This window comes from Sarcophilus harrisii, chromosome 1 (genome assembly GCF_902635505.1).
Source record: "Sarcophilus harrisii chromosome 1, mSarHar1.11, whole genome shotgun sequence".
Classification (NCBI taxonomy): Eukaryota; Metazoa; Chordata; class Mammalia; order Dasyuromorphia; family Dasyuridae; genus Sarcophilus; species Sarcophilus harrisii.
Window position 1 is genome coordinate 211659710 of NC_045426.1, and position 20184 is coordinate 211679893.

Sequence of the window (20184 nt, forward strand, 5' to 3'; positions counted from 1 at the left end):
TAAAAATAAGTATAATAAGCCTAATCTCTCTTATGGAAAGATAGTAGAGTTATAATGCTTTCTGCTTTTGTTTTCTCTTCTTCAGGCTAAAAAAATCTATTCATTAAATTGATCCTCAAATGGCATGGTTCTACTTTCACTAACTTCCAGATATACTTCTATTTGTCAGTATCTTCTTAAATAGTGGTTCTTAAAATGAAATAATCTTCCATATATTGTTTGATATGAACAGAGAAGACCAAATTACCCCCATTGCTGAAACTCATAGTAAGTGTCTTAGCTGACAAACACTGCTGAAATATTGAACTTTATATTCTTTCTTTAGATCCTCAGTGTTTAGCATAGTGTGCCTGTGCATACAGCTTAAATTCGTGTTGACCATAGTTTGCAGAGCAGGTAGAAATAGGTTAGTAGTACTTATACATGGAATTGACTCCCTCAGAGGTTAATATACAAATGAAATCTTTGTCTCTGAATCTATCTGCATCTCTCTCTTTGCCTCTGTCTGTCTCTGTCTCTCGCTCACACACACACACCTTCACCCACAGAAACCTATACATCAAAGTAAATTAAGGAAACAAAACAGATATATAGATATTATAACTATAACAGAATAAACTGTTTAGCTTTTGAGAAAACCATGAGCATGAAGTACTGGGGGAAGGACTCTCTGATAAGAAATGCTAGTAAACCTAGAGAGCAATTTAGCAGAAATTCAATTTAGTCTAATATTTTGCACCATATACTACATTATGCTCAAAATTGGTATGTAACCTGAATCAAAAGATTTACAACTTTTTTTTAAAAAATGTAAGTGAATGAGATCAAATATAAAACTTATGGCTAAGGGAAGAATTATTGACTAATCAAAAGGAAGTCAAAACATAGAAAAGGCAATTTAGACTACATAAAATTTAAAAGCTTTTCACAAATAAAATCAATATTAGACAGCATTAGAAGAGAAACAATGGAATGGGGGAAATGTTTATATCAAATATCACCAATAAAAGTATGATGTCCAAAATGTACAGGGAATTGATCCAAATATATTAACACCAAGTGCTTCAATATTCAAAGGATATGTCTGATTACCATTAAAGTGTCTTCCTGGAACTACTTGTATTACTTTGCAGAATCCCTGAGGTTTTATAAAACAGTTTCAGAAATACCATCCTTGAAAAAAAAAAAGCATTTCACTTCCCTACAAACTAATAAATGTCCAAGATCTACTCCTATAAATATGCTTTTTCTAGTTCTTATTTATTTAAAATTTTAAAAATTATGTCTATTCTCATAGTCAATCTTCCTCTAGCTATTGTTATGTTTATCTAGACCTAAGTTGTGCCCTTTTGCTTAAAACGGAGTGCGTAAGGCAGGACAGGAGAAAAGCCTCAAATCTTGATTTTTGAATTACTTCCATATAATTTCAAATTCCCTGATACCTTAAGATCTTTATTTTTGTTCTAAAGCATTCAGTTTAACATTAATGCTCATTTTCCTATTTTTGCCAGACCACACACAACTTGGACTGATTTTTGTTCACAGATGTCTGTCCCACAAGAACAAAGAGCAGCTATGTGTTGATGAACTGAGCAACTTAGAAAGGACAAAATATGGTCAGGGAAAGTACATTAAATAGACAATTATGGACCTTATGATTGCTAACTTGAGTGTTCTATAAAAATATTAATTAACAATAACAAGGATCCAAGTCTCAAACCATACCAGATGATAAGCCAGTAACTGTTTTAAATGGTCAATTTAGTCAGTTAAAATATCATCTATACAAAAGGGCTGACAATAAAACACACACACACACACACACACACACACACACACACACACACACACAGTTAATATATGACACACTAGCAAACTTTTTCCAAAATAACAAAGGCAAGAATCTGAACATTCATCTAATTCTCTGATAATTGGAAAATAAGCCTACAAAGTATGTAAATGATCAATAAAGAACTAACCAAAACATACTCAATTCATCAGATAGTATAGACACAGAAGAGAATATGTGCAAAAGCATCTGCTCTAAATCTTGGCAGAGCACATGTGTTAGAGTTCAGGGCTCGGGTGTTTGGGGGATGAGCTAACGCCTGGCTGTTTCCATTTGGCTGTGTGTATGAGTCAGAGTTGAGCAAGCCTTGGTACTTGGGAGATGATGAAACACTCCTCTATTGGTCACTGAGCTAGAAAAAGACTCAATGTCCCTTAAAAAGGAAGTGACCACCACTGGTACTCTTTTTTTCCTAGCATTTTGATCTTTTGGCAAGTAGATTAAACATAATGAACTGCCAAACATACACCAGCCAAAGCCCATGTTCTGTCTAGAGGAGCCTGATCCTATGTTTTGGGCTGCCCTTTGTGTATTTGATGTTTCCTGATTTTAAGTGAACAGGTATCAAGGCTGAGATGCACCTTCAGGCTTAAAGACCATACAGGGAGCTCTGACAGTCCTGTGTCCTTTTGCAATAACTGACTTGTGCTAAGTGAAAATATTCTCAAAAACTAGTCCATGGCAGGTAAACATCAAAAAGAGGATGAACCAAAGCTCTGGCTTAGTTTACCAGAAGACACAGACTTTGAAGGTTTCAGAGCTTAGGTGAAATACAAAAATTTAAAAAGACCAATTAGTAGTCTTGAAAAATGCTACACATTCCAAAGAAGTTAAAGTCTTAATGTCCTAAGAGAGTTGGTCTTTCTATTTGTAGGCATTTTTAAGCACCTACTACTTACTATGTATAAGGCACTGTATTGAGGGCTGGGTATACAAAGAAAGAAAAAAAAATTGTCCTTTCCCATGAGGAGCTCAAAATCTAATGGAGTAGAAAACATGCAATGAAGTATATAAAACAAACTATATATAGGTCAGTCAGTCAATCAATAAACATTTATTAAGTACCTACTAAATGGCCAAGTATAGCCCACTGGAGACATAAAGAGACAGGCAACAGACAATTTTTGCCTTCAAGGAGTTCACAAGAACTGTAAAATAATTATTTAGGCTACAGAAACCTTTAAATCTTTCTGTCAATAGATGTTTATAAGTATTATGTATTTAACATCTTTTTTCTGTGTAAGGATTAAATACCAACTCTATGTTTTGGTGCCTCTATGCCTATTCACAACTCACTCTATCATCCATCCATCTATCTATCTATCCTATTCATAACTCACTCTATCATCTATCTATCTATCTATCTATCCTATTCACAACTCACTCTATCATCCATCCATCTATCTATCTATCTATCTATCTATCCTATCCACAACTCACTCTATCATCCATCCCTCCATCTATATATCTATCTATCCATCCATCCATCCATCCATCCATCTATCCATCCATCCATCTATTCATCCATCCATTTACCCATCCCTGATTCTGGGCAGATTCCAGTTATGAGCAAAACCTAATTTTGACTAAATCTGTTCCATGGTACTAGAATAGAGGTTTAGGGAGTTGAAGAGTATGAGGAAAAGGTGAAAAGTCAGTGTCTCCCAGAACTGGGCCTGGTCTAGAGCAGAGAGTTTCCTTAGCATAGATGAGGTGAGAGATTGTCCTATCCCCACCGGGCCCAATTATAGCATGACTTCAATCAAGGAACACAGTATGGATCTAGTGGTAAAAACTACTCTTTGCATTTAGAATCACTGGTCTAATTGCACCACCACTACCATATTAAGTTTCCAGTAGATGGCAGTAAGTTATAATGTATAATTACAACTCCTTAAAAGCCCAGGTGTTCAGTAAATGTCAGCATCTATTGAAGCATGCCAAATTTGCTCTAGGTGAATTCTGAAATCACTTTCTTGCGCTCTCTCAAGTCTATTAAACACTTCAAGAAATGTTCCTGCAATTTCACTAAAGAGAAGACTTTCCTGGATTCATGCAATCTCATTCAAATGGGGGATAATGTACTTAGTTACATAAGCTTATCAAGATCTATATCCTCAGGAGTTAACTAGAACTAAAACAGGCCAAAGGGAAGAAGAAGCTATCTCTTATGGTAGAGCATACTTCTTAAAAAAATGAAATATCATAATATCTAGTTTTCTTATTTAATCATTTTCCCCCTAAACACAACTCTATACAATATATTATGCATTAAAATACAGACATTATAATACACATATTTGTATACATAAATATGAAACACACACAAAATAAAAAAAAACTAAGGAGTAAAATGAATAGTTTTGATTGTGACAGAAATACAAAAGGAAAAGATTGGTGTGACTAAAAATAGGTGTGGCTGAAAATAAAAAGTGAGAATTTTGTGGAGAGGTTAAGATGTCCCCTAGGGATAAATGAATTTTCTGCAACTTTTTTTTTTGATAAATTTCCAAGTATCTCTTCTACACACATCTGGAATAAGAAGACCTACCAATTGCAAGTCAAAGAAAAGGAGGGACTAAAAAAAAATGGCACAAAGCAAAAAAGGAGACATATTTAATAACCTTAAGGGTGGCAACAAGATTTCAATCTGAAAAACACCAAATAACATGATTTTACAATCTTTATTTGGTTGGGTAGTTAAAGTGCCATGCTTAGAAGTCAGGAAGAATCACCTCATTGAGTTCAAATCTAAAATCAGACTTTTATTAGCTATGTGACCTGGCCAAGTCACATAACCCTGTTTGCCTCAGCTTCTCATCTGTAAAATCTATCTTTGCCAAGAGAACCTCACAAGGGGTCACAAAAAGTGTTACTTCATGACAAAAACAATAGAATAACACCAAAATCTTACTTAACTACTTACTGACAGGATTTCATAAGGGGTTGGGGGGTGTTAGAAGTATTTATTAAGTGCTTACTCTGGGCTAGGTACTATGCCCAGCATATAGTAGGTATATAATATTTAATGACATTAGTGAATGTTTAATGAGTTTCTTCATGTGTAAAATGATATTATCCACCCACCTCTCACAGTTGCTATGAGGATAAAATAATATTTGAAAAGCTCTTTTCAGACTTTAAAAGCTACATAAAAGCTATTTCTGTTATTATTATTGTTATGACTTAAAAGATGCAACCATATCCAATATGAACCATTATACTAAAGCATGATATATGGTGGGAAATTTTGAATAAGAAGGTTTGGGTTTAGGTCCAGAATGTCAACAAGAATGTGATTCTGACCAAGTCATTAAGCCTTTAAGATTAAATTTCCTTATCTATAAAAGGGTATTCCCCTTAATAATATTTTGTACTAGGTGACTAAGAGAGTAATTATGAAGGTCAAATGAGGCAACGAATGTAAAGCATTATGAAGGATGTCCTTTAAAATCTTTGCGCAGTTTTAAATTTTTTAAACTACAAAGCCTTTTTCACGTAGTATAAAGTCCAACTATAAACAAGAAATTTTAGCTTTTTCTTCCTAATTCATAGATTTGAGTGGATCTTTTCCTGGCTATGCCTCAGATCATGTAAACTGCTTCAGATATCATCAGACAGCCTTTATTAGGCTCCAGCCAAGTCAAAGATTGCTAAAATCTTAAACAATCATCAGGAAACATTTTTGACATCACCTTTCCTGCATGAAGTTTTACTATTTGGAAATTATCACCTTGCCTCAGGACTTACATAGTGCTTTCTTTGTGCCTCTGCTGTATACTAATGTTCTCTTATTCACTAGAAAATACTTTTTCTTACCAGACTCTGAGGTCAAGGATCATATCATATTTCTCTTTATCTATTCACTAGCATTCAGTGTGAGGCTCTGGACAGGAAAATAGTAGTACGTTCCCTATGAAATTACCTTCCATCTGCTCTGCATCTATCTTTCAAATGCATAGCTGTTTGCATAAAAATCTTCCCTACTGGAACATGAGCTCCCCAAAGCCTGTTTTTTCCCCTTTTCTGCATCTCCATTGCTTAACACAGTGACTGGTAAATAATAAACACTTAATAAATAAATGTTTGTTTACTGATTAATTGAAGATGATTGTTGAATTTGAACTCAAATTTCCATAGAAGAAATATACTACAAGTCTGTCAAGGGCTTAAGTTAACCACATTCTCACATGCAGAGGAGAACTTCAATTTTAAAAAGCAATGTATCATAAATGTGAAACTATAAGGACTTCTCTGTAGATTAAATAAAATGAGCAAAGCTTGGAAACATCAAATGCTATGTACATATTGCCCAAGTAACTTAATGTACAAGATGTCATATATGAAATATAACAATAAACCAAGTACTTTTAGTAACAAGACTCAATATCCTGATGATCTATCTGACTCTATGAACAAATTCCTAAAAGGCATTCCTAATAAAGATCCAAATCCTCAGCTTTACATTATGTTCAAGTGTACTTACTTAATAGTCTCCAGGATGGTATAATGAAAGAGATGCCGCATTAAAAGTCTTTTTTGCTCTAAAATGTATGCTCTCAAATTCTATTTCCTAAACCCTAGAGACATTTTTCATGCCCAGGAATATACTTTGAGTAATCTTACCCGCTTAGAATACGAAGCTTCAACTTTCTACCATTAATCAAACTATCCTTAAAATTCCAATTCTTCTGAATCTTTTACTATGAAACTGGAAGAGTAATGACAGTTTCTCCAATTTTAACTCTATCTAAGCAACACCTACTATCCATCCAATGTACTCAGTGGCTTTGCTTCTAACTGAGATACTAAGTTTATCTATTTGTCCATTGCTTTCTTCTCTCTGATCTAAATATGTCAGTCCATGACATTGTTATCTGCCCTGAAAGCTTCTGAAAGGGAATGAATTCCACTGATTTAACTTCATTTTTTATCATCCCATCTTGACTAGAATTTTTAAAAATTATGAATGGTGTAAAATCACCTTTTTTTTTTCTCTGAAAACCTGTGATCATTTAGTGTTTGCACCTATTTTGGTCCTTCTACAAGTTTTGTATTTTTACAAACAGAAGGACTCTGCAAAATTCTCATATTCAAAAACCCAGACCTAGAAAAGATCAAATCCTGTGCACATATTTTCCAGGGAACAGTTTTCAAGAAGTCATAGTGAAGTATAAAAATGAAGTACTTTCTAGTGAAAAGGCTTCCCCTCTCCCTCCCCAAATTGGGAGAATGAATAGAAAAATTTTAGTTAAAACAAATTTCTGTATTCCTCCCCCTCAAGATACAAATCTTTTATACAAGTAAATTCCATATATTATTTATAATAGCCTGAAAATTGATAAAAAGGAATGCTTTATAATTTCCTAATAATGACAGACACCTATAAAAGTTTTACTGTAACATGTAAAACTTAGAAATCCTTAGCACTGAATTAGTGATGGAGAGATAATAGATATAACATACTTGTATTCAAGACGGGTATCAAAGCAGCAATTTTCCAGAGCATCCAATGATGTCATCAGAAGAAGGTTCAACTGTTGGCCCGACACATCACTGAGAAGTAGTAGCAAAAAAAAAAAAGAGAGACGAGGGGAGAGGAAGGGAGATAAAGAGAAGGAATGAGAATGAATCATTGAAAATCATTCAATTACCACAATTTCTATCATTACTCCTTTGAAAGAGCTAAAAATGGAGATAAAAAACAATTTTTCCTATAGAATAAAATCTAGTCCTTTTTTGTAAAGGAAAAACATATAAGAGTTGTGAATCCACATGACTTTTACAGGGTTTGTGAGCTATATGATATTAGGCAAGTTACTTATCTGTGCCAGAGACAACTCTCTAAGACTTAGTTCCTAACAAAAAGTTACCCAATGCTAATGAAAATATAAATCTTAAATTTTTCAAAATCATTTTATTTTTACAACTATGAAATGAATGACTTCATCATTTGCTCTTATGATTGCTTCTTTCCTTCTTTTGTCTCTGTCTCTCTCTCTCTCTCTCTCTCTCTCTCTCTCTCTCTCTCTCTTTTTCCTTCTTCTTACTTTCAAGCTGGGCCTGCCTGTCATTTTTTTCATTTTTAGGAGCAATTCATGAGAAACTTCTCCATGGTCACACAGTAAAGGTGTGTCAGAGGCAGGCCTTAAATCAAAGTCTTCCTGATTGAGATTTTTTTTTTTTTAACTTAGTTGAATAAAACTTTAAGCTCTTGCTTTTGCTCAATTCCTCCAATTGAGGAAAGGGGGAATGTTTATTCAGTTTCAAATTATTGAAATCTAAAGACCAAAGAAAAAGTCAACCTGTGAGCCAATTAATAACCTGTAAATGAAAGGCTATTTGAAATCTGCTAGCCTTCTTAGACTGCCATTCTCCAAGGTCACCCCATGACTTTCCTTTCCTATAAAACCTACTAAAACCAATTTCAATTTTTAATATGAGAGTCAAGCCTAAGGAAAAATAGAGAAAAGTAAAAAATTGAAATAACTTAACTCTGATTTTAAATTTCTTGAAACTTAAACAATGTGATTCCAAGAGCAGTACTGGTGAGCATTAAGTCATTCCTTGTAACTTAAAAAACAAAAATTAATTTTTTACTGCCTTCTTTGAGGCAGGGATTTGGATTTTTCATCAACACCTATATTGTCAAGGGGTTCCTTCAGCTTTACTCTTATGTTTGGCTATAAACCTCAGTGTAATTTATCACTTACATAGCCAACCAGGCTGCATTCTTAATAATTTATTCACAGACTAAGAAACAGGTGAATTTGCTTGAGGCAAGGTATTTCATTTTCCAGCAAAAGACTGACATACTGTTTTTCTTCACTTTTCATTACTCTTAACTAAGAATTAAATAGATCTTAAGTTGTTGGGTTTTTGGAAGTTTTTGGGTTTTTTTCCCCCTAAATGAATTCTCAAGGGGCCCAACCAGCAAAGTCTATTTGCAATCAACTGATAGCCTCAGGAGGTTTTGGTGCAACATTTCAGGATCCAAGTTGGGTACTTTTCTAAGTAAATTCCAGAATAGTACTTACATTTTAAGGAACCTTCTTTCAGAGAGACAAAACTCAGCATTCACAGCTGAAACTGCCCTTTTCACATAATTATCTTCATATAAAATTGACTTTTGTCCCTGAGAGGAATATTGTGTACTAACCTATTCACCCAAAAGGCAACTCTGGCTTTCATACAGCTCATTTGATATTACTGAGTAATTATGCATAGACAACAATCTTCAAAGTTTTCTGCCTTTAGAAAAATAAGATTATTTTGCTACAAAGCTAAATATATACTCCAAATTATCTTTTATGAACTAAGAATGTAAAAAATGAAAAGATAGGTTTTTTAGAATATTTTGGTCTCAGAAATTTGAAAAGAGGAATTAAAAATCATATTTCCAGCTAGAATATTAGCACTAATACAAAAAAAAAACACCTCACAATGAAAAGGAAGAAAGTATTAAACAAATGAAACACAAGAACACTGAATCTAATACTGTACAGAATCCATTAGTATACTAAAAATGAGAAGTCAAAGATGATGCAGGATAGATCACTGGACCTGGGGCACAGAAGATCTCAGTTCAAATACTGCCTTAGACATTTACCAATTTTGTGACTATGCAATATGTAATCTGTCTCAGTTTTTCTCCTCTATAAAATAGGGATGATTATAGCATTGATACTCCTACCCACCCCTCCTCAGTTGTGATAAGAATAAAATGAAATGATACTCGTAGGATGTCTTGCAAATATTAAAACATTAAAAAATGCTGGCTATTTCTATTATGCCTCTGCAAGACTACTCCTGGGTAATTCCAAGATATCCTGGAAATATAAAGTGAAACAAGTTTATAAAGAAGAAGATGGTACTATATAAACCAGAGTCTAGTCTAATGCCATTAGTTCTGAGCAGGGTTATATCCATAAAACAATTAAGAACGCAATCCTCTTTAATAATAAGTCACTAAACATCTCATCTTAAAGTAGAAGTCACCAGAGCAACACTGGCTGTCCAGAGAGGAGATATACTTTTAAGATATGTTGTTTTTAAAACAACAAAGGAGCAGCTAGATGGCACAGTGAATAGACTGCTGGGCCAGGATCAGGAAGATTCCCCTTTCCTGAGTTCAAAGCCGGCTTCAGCCACTTCCTAGTAAGCTGTGGGACCCTGGGGAAGTCCCTAACTCTGCTTGCCTCAGTATCCTCATCCTCATCAAAAGGAGCTGGAGAAGGAAACAGCAAATCACTCCATCCTCTCTGCCAAGAAAATCCCAAATATGATCACAAGCGGTTGATAGGATTAATAGGCAGTATGGCAGCATGGCAGAGTGGACTCACAGGAACCCAAAGAAACCTCAACTGAAGTTCTGCCTGGAACACTATAGCCACATGACCTTGGAGAAGTCATGCAACTTTTCAGCAGTGTGTCAGTGCCATCTAAGAAGCATAATTAGAAGACAAGATCCTGATCTTCAGAGGAAAGAAAATTTCTTACCAAGAGTTCTCTACATCAGAGAGATTAGAAGTCCAGTTTGAAAAGAAAGAAAAAGAAATGGAGAGGGAAGAGGGAGAGAGAGAGAGAGAAAGGAGGGGAGGGGAGGGAAGGAGGGAGGGAAAAAAGGAAGGAAAAAGGGAAAAGAAAGAATGAGGGAGGGAGGGGGAGAAGGGAACAGAAGGGAGGGAGGGAACAGGAAAAGAGGAAGGGATAAAAGAAGGAAGAAAGGAAAAGAGGAAGGAACAAAGAGGGTGGAAGGAAAGAAGAAAGAGGGAGAGAGAAAGGGAGCAAGGGAGAAAGAAAAAAGGAGAAGGAGGGGAGGGGGGGAGGGAAGGAAGGAAGGAAGGAAGGAAGAGAGAAACCATAAAAACAAAAGATGATTCTGGCTATTAATTTCATGATTGCAAAATAAAATCACTTTGAACTTTTAAGATCTGTCATAACAAGGTAAGGCCTCCCAGCAACACAGGTCACAATCTGCCTAATGCTGAAGATAAGCCCTGGAGTTGCCTCTTACACATAAAGGTTGATCACAGTTAGTTAACAAGAATCAGAGAAGGATTTAAAGCCTGGTCCTTTCTGAGCCCATTCCCAATATTATTTATGTTCCACTGGTTCTTTGAAACTTTTAAGCCTTAAAAAATGCTTTCTGTCATAAACAGTGAATATCAAAATCCCCCAATTCACATATAAAGACAACTTTATCACTCAATTATTAAGTGTATGTGGACTCCTTACGGAGAACTCAACCATGTTAAAGAAGTAACACATTTTATTCCAGTTGTTGTGTGTAGCTGAGCCACACTTCACATACTCTAAAACTTAACCTAGTGTTTGTGTAAAATTAAAAAATAATTCCTAATGAATTAAACCAAGTTTTCAACCAATAGTTCAACCACAATTAGAAAGGTGGCCTTAACCTTTCAATTCTGCTTTTTTCTTTTTTTTTTTTTCTAAATCAGCTTTCCTAAAAGTTCAAATTTATTATTTAAAAATTTGAAATGCTTCCCCTAAAATAAATCACTCCTGTTTGTTCTTTAATATTTCTGTTAAAATATATATAAATTGAAGACAAAAAAGTTAATTATTTATTTTCAAAGGAAAATCCAAGTTAACAACATCTATATTTAGTTCAAATACATAGGAAAATGAAGCCTGAAAGTTTATACAATAAACCAATCTTGTGTTCAATTAGATGTCCTTAATCTCAATCTTGTTAAAGGAAAAATGTCCTAAATTTTCTCTCTCAATTATCAAAATTTTCATATATTTATACGACCAGGCTCTGAGTAACCTAAATTAGTAGGTTTCAAGATATATATAGAACCTGGTGGTCCCTGAAACTTATTCTGGATAGTCAAAACCTTTTCATGAAGTCAAACTAATAATAAAATTATTATAATTATAATAATACCTGAATATAATACTACCTCAAATACTACCTATCTATTTATTAGAAGAAATATTTATCTCTTTCCAACTATATATCTGTGTGAGGCTGAATTTTCTTCGTATATTCCAACAAAACAAGATATCACAACAGATTCAATATAAAATTATATGAGAATCTGATTGTCTTTTATTAAGCTAGACATCAAAAATTTTTTTTTGCAAAACTATGTAAATAATACCACTCATAATTTGGGTTTTTTGGAAAATAGTCATTTTTTTATGAAAAAAATTAAAATTTTATAAATTTATTGTTGCTTTAAAGGAATAAAATGTTTAAAAATTTGTCAGTTCTAATTTTTAGAATTGTAAATATTGATAAAGGTTAACTCACATAAATGAAAAGACATTTGGGGTGAATAATTTTTAGGCAATAAAAGAATCCTGAGATCAAAAAGTTTGAGAACCACTGGTCTTGATGTATATGCACTAGTGTTTGCCTAAAAAGTGAAAATCTGGTTATAGTAATGTGAAATCAGAAACTGTATTCCTAGGAAAATTTTCTCATTTAGTGGAATTTTCCACCTGAGACTTGAATAACTCTCTCTATTTAAAGCTGAACTTTCTATTCAAAAGACAGCAATCAAGCTAAATAAGGCACAGAAACTCTTTACCTAAAAAATAATGTAAATGGAAACAATGATTTAAAAAAAATTATTATGTAAATATTTTGTGGCTCACTGTAATACAAAAAACTGTTGCAAGTGAGGTACAACTGAACTAAGTGCTTTATGCTATGTGATCTCAATAAGTAACTGTACCCCTTGTTCTGAATTTTGGGTGATAATTCAGAATACCACCAGAGCTGCTGTGCAAAGGCTATGAGAATTTTACTGACAAGCTTTCTTAAATTGGAGACTATTGTGGTCATTAAACTGATATCCACCATGTTTAAGTCTAAACATAAAATGATTTTAAAATGTTATTTTGATATCTGCATATTTCAGGATATCTTAACACCAGACAGTAAAACCAAAATATTGGGAGACAAAAGGTGTTACCTTCCTATTTGCTAAAAGGTTAGAAACTCTGAGAAAAACAAAATAACAGATAAACACTTAATTTTATTACATACAGCATAAACATGTCTATGTGAATGGATGAGTAAAAAGCAGCATGAGATTAACCAAAAATTGACCTTAGGGTCCAGAAAACAAGTTGCCAAGGTCATTTTTCTGACACATACTAGTTGTGAGACTAATGCAACCAATGCATTAGGTAAACTGCTGATTGACACTAGTAAAGGAAGTTTCCAAATACAGATGTTCTCTACTCTGATGGAATCACAAAGCCAGACCAACTACGGGTTCTCCCTCCTCCACCCCAATCAACAAAATATATACAAATACTACATCACAGAGGGGGAAGCGCAGCATTTGAATCAACCATACCTGACTTTCTCCTCACACAAACGGGAGATAAACATTCCCAAAGCAAGGCCCATGTGGATTTGAACAGCTTGAGATTCATCTGCACTTGGTTTCCCAGGTAACCTAGCAGTCAGTATGCTCAAGACTTCTTCCACCTTCTCTTTACAAGACAGAATAAAAACTGGCACGAGGAGGGACAAGGCCATAGCAGCACAGGAACGAGCAATGGCACTTGCTGTGTTTTCACCAGAGTAGGATTTCTAGGGTGAAAAATGAAGGAAGGAAGGAAGGAAGGAAGGAAGGGAGGGAGGGAGGAAGGGAAGGAAGAAGGGGAGGGAGGGAGAAAGGGAGGAAGGAAGGAAGGAAGGAAGGAAGGAAGGAAGGAAGGAAGGAAGGAGAGAGTGAGACAGGGAGGGAAGAAGGAAGGAAAAAGAAGTTAGTTATCTTGAAGTCTTTAGGTAGAAAAAACACTTTCCTCATGGAAAAGAGTAAACAACATGACAAACCTTTAACATGACTTCTACAGTGTCAACATATTTCTGTGGAATTGTTTATGTCCTTAATTACAACGACAAAAAATTAAAACATATATTATTTAATACTTATTTGAGAGGAGATTTGGGGTTAGTTTTGTTCCCCAATTAAATGAGCATCCACTTTCTAATATGTAATCAACTTGAAAGGCAAAAAAGAAAAAGAAAATTTCCTGTCCTTAAAAAAGTACGAATTCACTTGTTATCCAATATGAGGATAGCTTGGATTACATTTTATAATTTTAAAAGTGTCTTTGTGGAAAAACTAAAGAGAAATTGCAGCCGAGCAACCTATACTTGGAGAAGACTACTAAAACATACAATAAATGGGATTCTAGCAAGTCAGGCATTTACTCAGATCAATAAAAAACAAAAACATTAAAGAAAAGAACATAGTGATAGCAGGCAGGGTTGATGTTTAGTGTGAAGAACTACTGGCACATCTCCCAAAATTTAGGTGGGAGTGATTCCCAGAAAGTAGGTGGCTTATTTCCTATAAAAACTTAATTCCTTTTAATGAAAAAGAAATAAAAATCCTAAAAGCCTCTAGTTACAAAGAAACAACTAACTATTCCAAATGGAACTTATAGCTTTGTACACTACATGCTATATGTAATTATGGAGAGAAAAATTAAAATAATGTAAATAAAGTGATGGAACAGCAACATGAGAACAACTACAAGGAATATAATAACATAATAGGACTTATGAAATTACATAATTTGTAAATATATTTCAAGGGGAAGAAAAAATAGGCTCATTTGCCATGTTCTATGATTTTTATACTCTATGTTTTCAGCTTAAAGTCAATGTAGCTACTTGCAAGTAGAGAATAATAATATTTTCTATCCAATGCTATGCAGCTTATAAGCTTGCAGTTCTATAACAGATGAAACTCTATCACTGTAAGGAATGAAACTCCATCAATAAGTATTAATTAAGCACCTGACATGTACCAATCACTAGGCTAGCCCGTAGGAATATAAAGACAGAAAACAAATGCTCTTTGATTTCAAGCAACTGACATGCTGTTGGGGAAAAACAACAAGTATAACTAAGTAAATATAAACAGTACCCAAAGTAAATAAAAGGTAATGAATTGGGATCTCAGAAAGGGTAAGGAAGACTATGAAAGAAAGTAAAAGGAGCCTCAGGTAGGAGCTGAACTTTAAAGAAAGGTAAGAATTCTAAATGGCAAAGAAAGGGGAAGAGGGAATGCTACCATGGACAGATGTCTGATAGTACAAAAGCACAAAGGTTTATTCATAGAAGGCTATGAGTAAAGAACTGTATGTAAGTCAGTTTGGCCAATAATTTTCTACTAAATTTAGAAAGATAGGTTGGAAATCAGATTGTGAAAGATTTTAAATGGAAAGCTGAGTAGCTTGTGCTTTTTTTTCAGAGGTAAGAGGGAAATACTGGAAGGTTTTGTTTGTGATTTTTAAAGAGATTCAACCTCTAAGAATGATAATTTGGAAGATGTATAAAGGATTAGGGTAGTGGCTATGTAGTAGAGAGAAAGAAACAGTTAAGAATAGAATAGGTATAATAGAAAAAACTTGACAAGTGATTAGACATGGGGAGAGGTAAGGGATGGTGAGGAATTCAGGATGACTCAAGAGATTGTGAATCTATATGTTAAGTTAATTGTGTGAATGATGCAGTTAACAGAAACAGGGAAATTAAAAAGAGAGATAGGTGTGAGGAAGAAAGATAATGATCTCTGTTTTGTATGTAATGAGTTTGAGATGAGGAAATACCAGCATGAACTTGCTGACATGGGACAGGACTTGAAAAAAACTAAGGCTAAATAAGTAGGTCTGGGAGCCATCTGCTTGGAGTGGATAAGCAAACCCAAAGACACTGATATAAGACAGAGAGACAGAAAGAAAGGAGATAGACTGGAGTCCTATAGAATATATAGTGCTAGGGGTTAAGCTATGAATGACAGGTAGAAAGATAGCAAAGAGAAAAGCATTGTGGAAAACCAAAAGGGAGAGAATATCTAGTTGGAAAGAGAGGTAAACAATGCTAAATATAATTTAAAAAAAAAAAAAAAAAAGATGGAGAAAAAGCCTTGGGGGAAGGGGGAAGAAGGCAAAGTTTAACTGGTAAACTGTTTTAGTTTTTTCCTATTGGAAAATGAAAACAAATATATAATACAGCACAAACTAGGAATTATTAAAAAGAATGCAGGGGTTGGTAGGGTTAAGACAAGTTTCTTTAAGGCTAGGGAAAATCTGGGCATATTTGAAAGGAGAAGGGTGAATAGATAGATGAGAGAGTGAAGATTTGGAAAGACAAGTTTCTCACCTAATACAGTTACTATAAAGAGTGCATTACTCAAAATGCCTTGCTCCAAGACAGGAGAGATAAAAAAGAGTGACTTTTAAAATAATGACGGGGTAGAAGAATGAGAAAGAAAGCAAAAACATAGTTTTAAATTTATAAAGGATGGTGGGATTGGTTAATAAGAATACATTTTATTTGTTTTCAAGAAGCCTATGAGCTTTCAGAACTTGTATAAATTAAAAACTTTGTACAATATTCTGTCCTTACAAGAATGTGAATCTGATAGCTACATCAAAGAAATCCACATAAGCTTCTATTAATTAAAACACTAATGAAAACATTTGTAATAGAAAACAAGTTATTAGAAAGGAATGTCCCTTCTGAATAAAACTAGCCTACCAACGTTATCAACCACTAACAAATAATTTAATTGCCCCTTTAAATTTTAAAGTCTCACTCCAGACCCCACTCTCCACTCGAGTACATATTTGGCTCAACTGAATTTAGGAGGAATAGAAATATGAAAAATTATAAAAAGAACACAGAAGTTAACAGGATTTCAGGTTAAATTCATGATCTTAGCAACAATTCAGAATCTGTTCTTTATTTTTATCTCAACCAGCTGTAATCCTCTTTGCTCAGCTGTCTGTCCCATGACTAAGATAATTCTCTAATAAACAAATGGGGATGAGCTGAGACTAAAATGATCTTATACAGAAAGCAACACAGTACCAGCTTGCATAAATGCTTAGGTTTCAGCAAAAGAAAAAGCAGAGAAAGTAATATGGAGAATGTTTCATTTTTTGACTCTTGATAATAAGTAACAAGTAAAAAGTAACAAAGTAACAAAGATACTAAGTAACAATCTCAAGATCCCACTTCAATCTTGCTTTAATACCTACATGATAGAACCAGGAAAAGACTTGTCCCTTGGGTTGGTAATGGCTATCCACAATTACCAGGAGGGTATTGAGCACCATAGAAATCCACTGCTTCATGGGAAGAAAGTCAGGTTCTATCTAGAGACAAAACAAGAAAGAGAAAAAAAAGAGAAATCAAAATAAAAATGGGAAAGAAAAACAGACACAATTATTAAACTTTTATAATTATAATTTTCATTATTTTATTTATTATATTTTATATTTTAATTATATTACACTCTTATAATTATTAACTTTTATAAATTCTAGAAGCAGGTTACAGACCCAGCAGAATTTTAAGTTTAACACATAAAGATTAAACCCATGGTGAAAGTCTAAGGTTAAGAAGAAGAAAATGAAATGAATCATTGGTTTCTATGTGCCCTCACCAGTTCCCAATGGGAAGATGGTTTGCTTTTCACAAAACAGAATATCTATGTTTTCTGGGGCAGAGAGACTATGAGTCAGTTTTATATGGAGTAACCTCTGAGTTCCAAAAAATGTGATGAAGAGATGTGTGGATTCAATTCAAGAAATATTAAAGTTATTAAGAACCTCCTTTTTGAAAGGTGCTGTGGTAGGTGCTGATGATACAAATCAAAAACAAAATGGCTCCTGACCTTGAGGAGATCATATTCTACTAGGAGAAGCTCATTCACAGGGTGAAAACAATGAAAAAACAATATTCTCAAAAGTGAGAGAGAAATAACAACCAAGAGGAGAAGGAGGAGAAGAAATTTGTAAAATTTAATCTTGATATAAAAGAAAACTACTCAAAAAATGAAATGAGTTATCTCAGCTAATAGTGGGATTAAGGATTCTTCCATCACATGAGTTTTTCAATTTTTCTAGATTATATAAAAGGAATTCTTATTTCAGCTACATCTTGACTTGATAAAAACAGAAAAGAAATTTGCAAATGCCAGAGACAGGGCTTAGATAATGAGGTTACAGAATTTAAGTCATGAAATTTCAGAGTTCATTAGCAAAGCCAAAGTCAGATTCACAAAGACTGCTCCTCATTTTCCACCTGGTTGAGCTCATTTTAGAGTTTTCCAACTTCTCCACTCTGAGCATGACAGCCTTTTCCTCTCTCCCTACTTTTCAGTTTCTATTTATGTATTATCTTCTCCCATTAGACAGCAAGCTCCTTGAGGACAGGGACTAGCTCCCCTTTTCCTATTTTTATCTCTAGCCCTCAGGACCATACTTCGAACATAGCAGCCACTGTTTACTGAGTATTTACTATAAATACTGAATATTTAAATTTACTGTATTTAAATATATTATAAATATTGAATATTTAACTTTGAAAATACAGTCAGAAAAAAGAAAATATTTTCAGTGTCCCTTTAACTCACCTCTGGTGCCCCATCAGTTTCTGAGGATAGACTGTTTTCATGTTTAGATACAACAGCAGCAAGACTGGTTAATGCCAGGAGTGCATTCCCTTTAACCACTGGGCTTTCCCTGTTGATGACAAGAAGATAATAATGATGATTCTAAGACATTAAGAGTCAGAGAAGGTGCTCCTGAGGTCATAAGAAGAGGGTGAAGAAATCAAGGAAGTCATTTTAAATATAAAAGGACTCATATCACAGTGAATACAATTATTTTCTTCTTAGTGTCTATTTTTTATTTTCCTTCTCTTTTCTTCCTTTGCCCTTTTCTCTATCATGCATGAAGATTATGATTTTTTTTCTATGCTTTTCAACACAATTCTATATGCTTTTTGTGATTTTTTTTCCACTGAGAAAAATTCAAACAAAGATCTAAAAGTGCTCAGTTTCTAGCTAACACTTATTTGTTTTGTATTGATTCTTTTAATCTGACTAACAAGATAACCTCTACCTTTTATTGGTGCACTGGAGTGTTGAACTATTGGGCCACTTCAGGCACTAAACCTCACTTGCAACTTGAGATTTTTTCCCAGTAATTATGGTCCTCTTCTTTACTGTCAACATAGCTCACAAATTGGGAACTTTAGATAAGATGTATAAATCAAGGCTGTGTCTCATGTCATTCAAATGGTAATTTTTAAAAATTAGCCATGAAGTCTTAGACTTGATCTGTGAACTTAATGTCATAGAAAAATGGTCTTTTGTAAAATATCCAAAAGACCTTTTCTTAGAAGTCCATAATTATCACAGAGAAGAAATGCATACAATGAATGATCTCTAATACTTCTGAGATATTCTTGGCCTTGAAATAATTGTTTTCAGGATAGGTCTTATATGACCTAGAAAACATTCACACAGGATTTTCCCTAAATCAAGAAATTAATAGTCTAGTTTGAGGTTCCTCTAAGAGTTAAAATCAGTTAATAACTGGGGGACATAACCAGTTTTATAATTACTCTTTAGCTTGCGCTCTAGAATGAAATGATTAGGCCTAACCTACAGACAGAAGGCCCAATTGTGCCACCCTATACTGCTATGCAGCCCTGCAACAAAGCCAGTCTTCTTCAGACAAGAAATACTTTAAGAAGTCAGCAATTTGCCAGAACCATTCCAATATGGTCAGTGATACACATAGCTCAGTCATAAATACTTTAAAAATTAAAATGTGATTCTACAGGGCTCTGGCCTAATTCTGTGATGACTGGCCATACCAAAGGAGTAAAGGGGAGATTTTTCAAGTAAGTTTCCAACTTTTCTTTTGATGATGAAGCAAAACCACAGTACAGGAAATATAGCAGAGAGGTTAAAAGCTGGATCTTTTAAACCTAATGTTCCACAGCAATATTTAACAGGCAAAAACATGTTGCCAATGAGGGCAAAAATGTCAAAATGATTCCCCTTTGGTCCAGTTAGCTTCACTAAAAGTAAATCTGCTGAGGATCCTTGCAACATGCACTTCTCCAATGCATACTCTGCTAACAATAGGGATCAGATTATCAACCAAGAATGGAATAATAAAAAACTGACAACATGACAAATCAAGCAACGAAATGAATCAAAAGCACCATTTCTGTATTTGAAGAAAAATATAATTATTATGTTATTCTTGCAAGTGCATTGTCCTTTTATAGTAGTCAAGGGAAAAGCTGAATAAAAACGTGTTACACTGATGAAATAAAAGTATTATTTTTTCATAAGAAACAATTAAAATGAAGAATTCAAAAAAGTTTTTTAACTTTTATTGCACCCTTTCCCTCAAACTGAGACTATTCCTTTGGCCTTAGGATCATATTGCCAATGTTGTTACGAAGGAAAGTTTGATAAATTGTTAAAGGATAAACAATTTTTGGAGTTTTGCTTCTCATATACAAA

At 34.0% G+C, this 20184-nt stretch overlaps 1 protein-coding gene across 6 annotated transcripts in view; it reads right to left on the bottom strand.

Moving 5' to 3' along the window:
• The window catches only part of FOCAD (focadhesin), a 352199-nt gene that overhangs the window by 50024 nt on the left and 281991 nt on the right, over positions 1-20184 (bottom strand). For all 6 annotated transcript variants that reach the window (XM_031969053.1, XM_031969044.1, XM_031969047.1 and 3 more), the window contains 4 exons: positions 18274-18382; positions 16895-17011; positions 13189-13427; positions 7316-7405 (listed from right to left, as the gene is read on the bottom strand). In XM_031969053.1, the coding sequence (XP_031824913.1) occupies positions 7316-7405; positions 13189-13427; positions 16895-17011; positions 18274-18382 (555 nt within the window). The remainder of the gene's footprint in view (positions 1-7315; positions 7406-13188; positions 13428-16894; positions 17012-18273; positions 18383-20184) is intronic.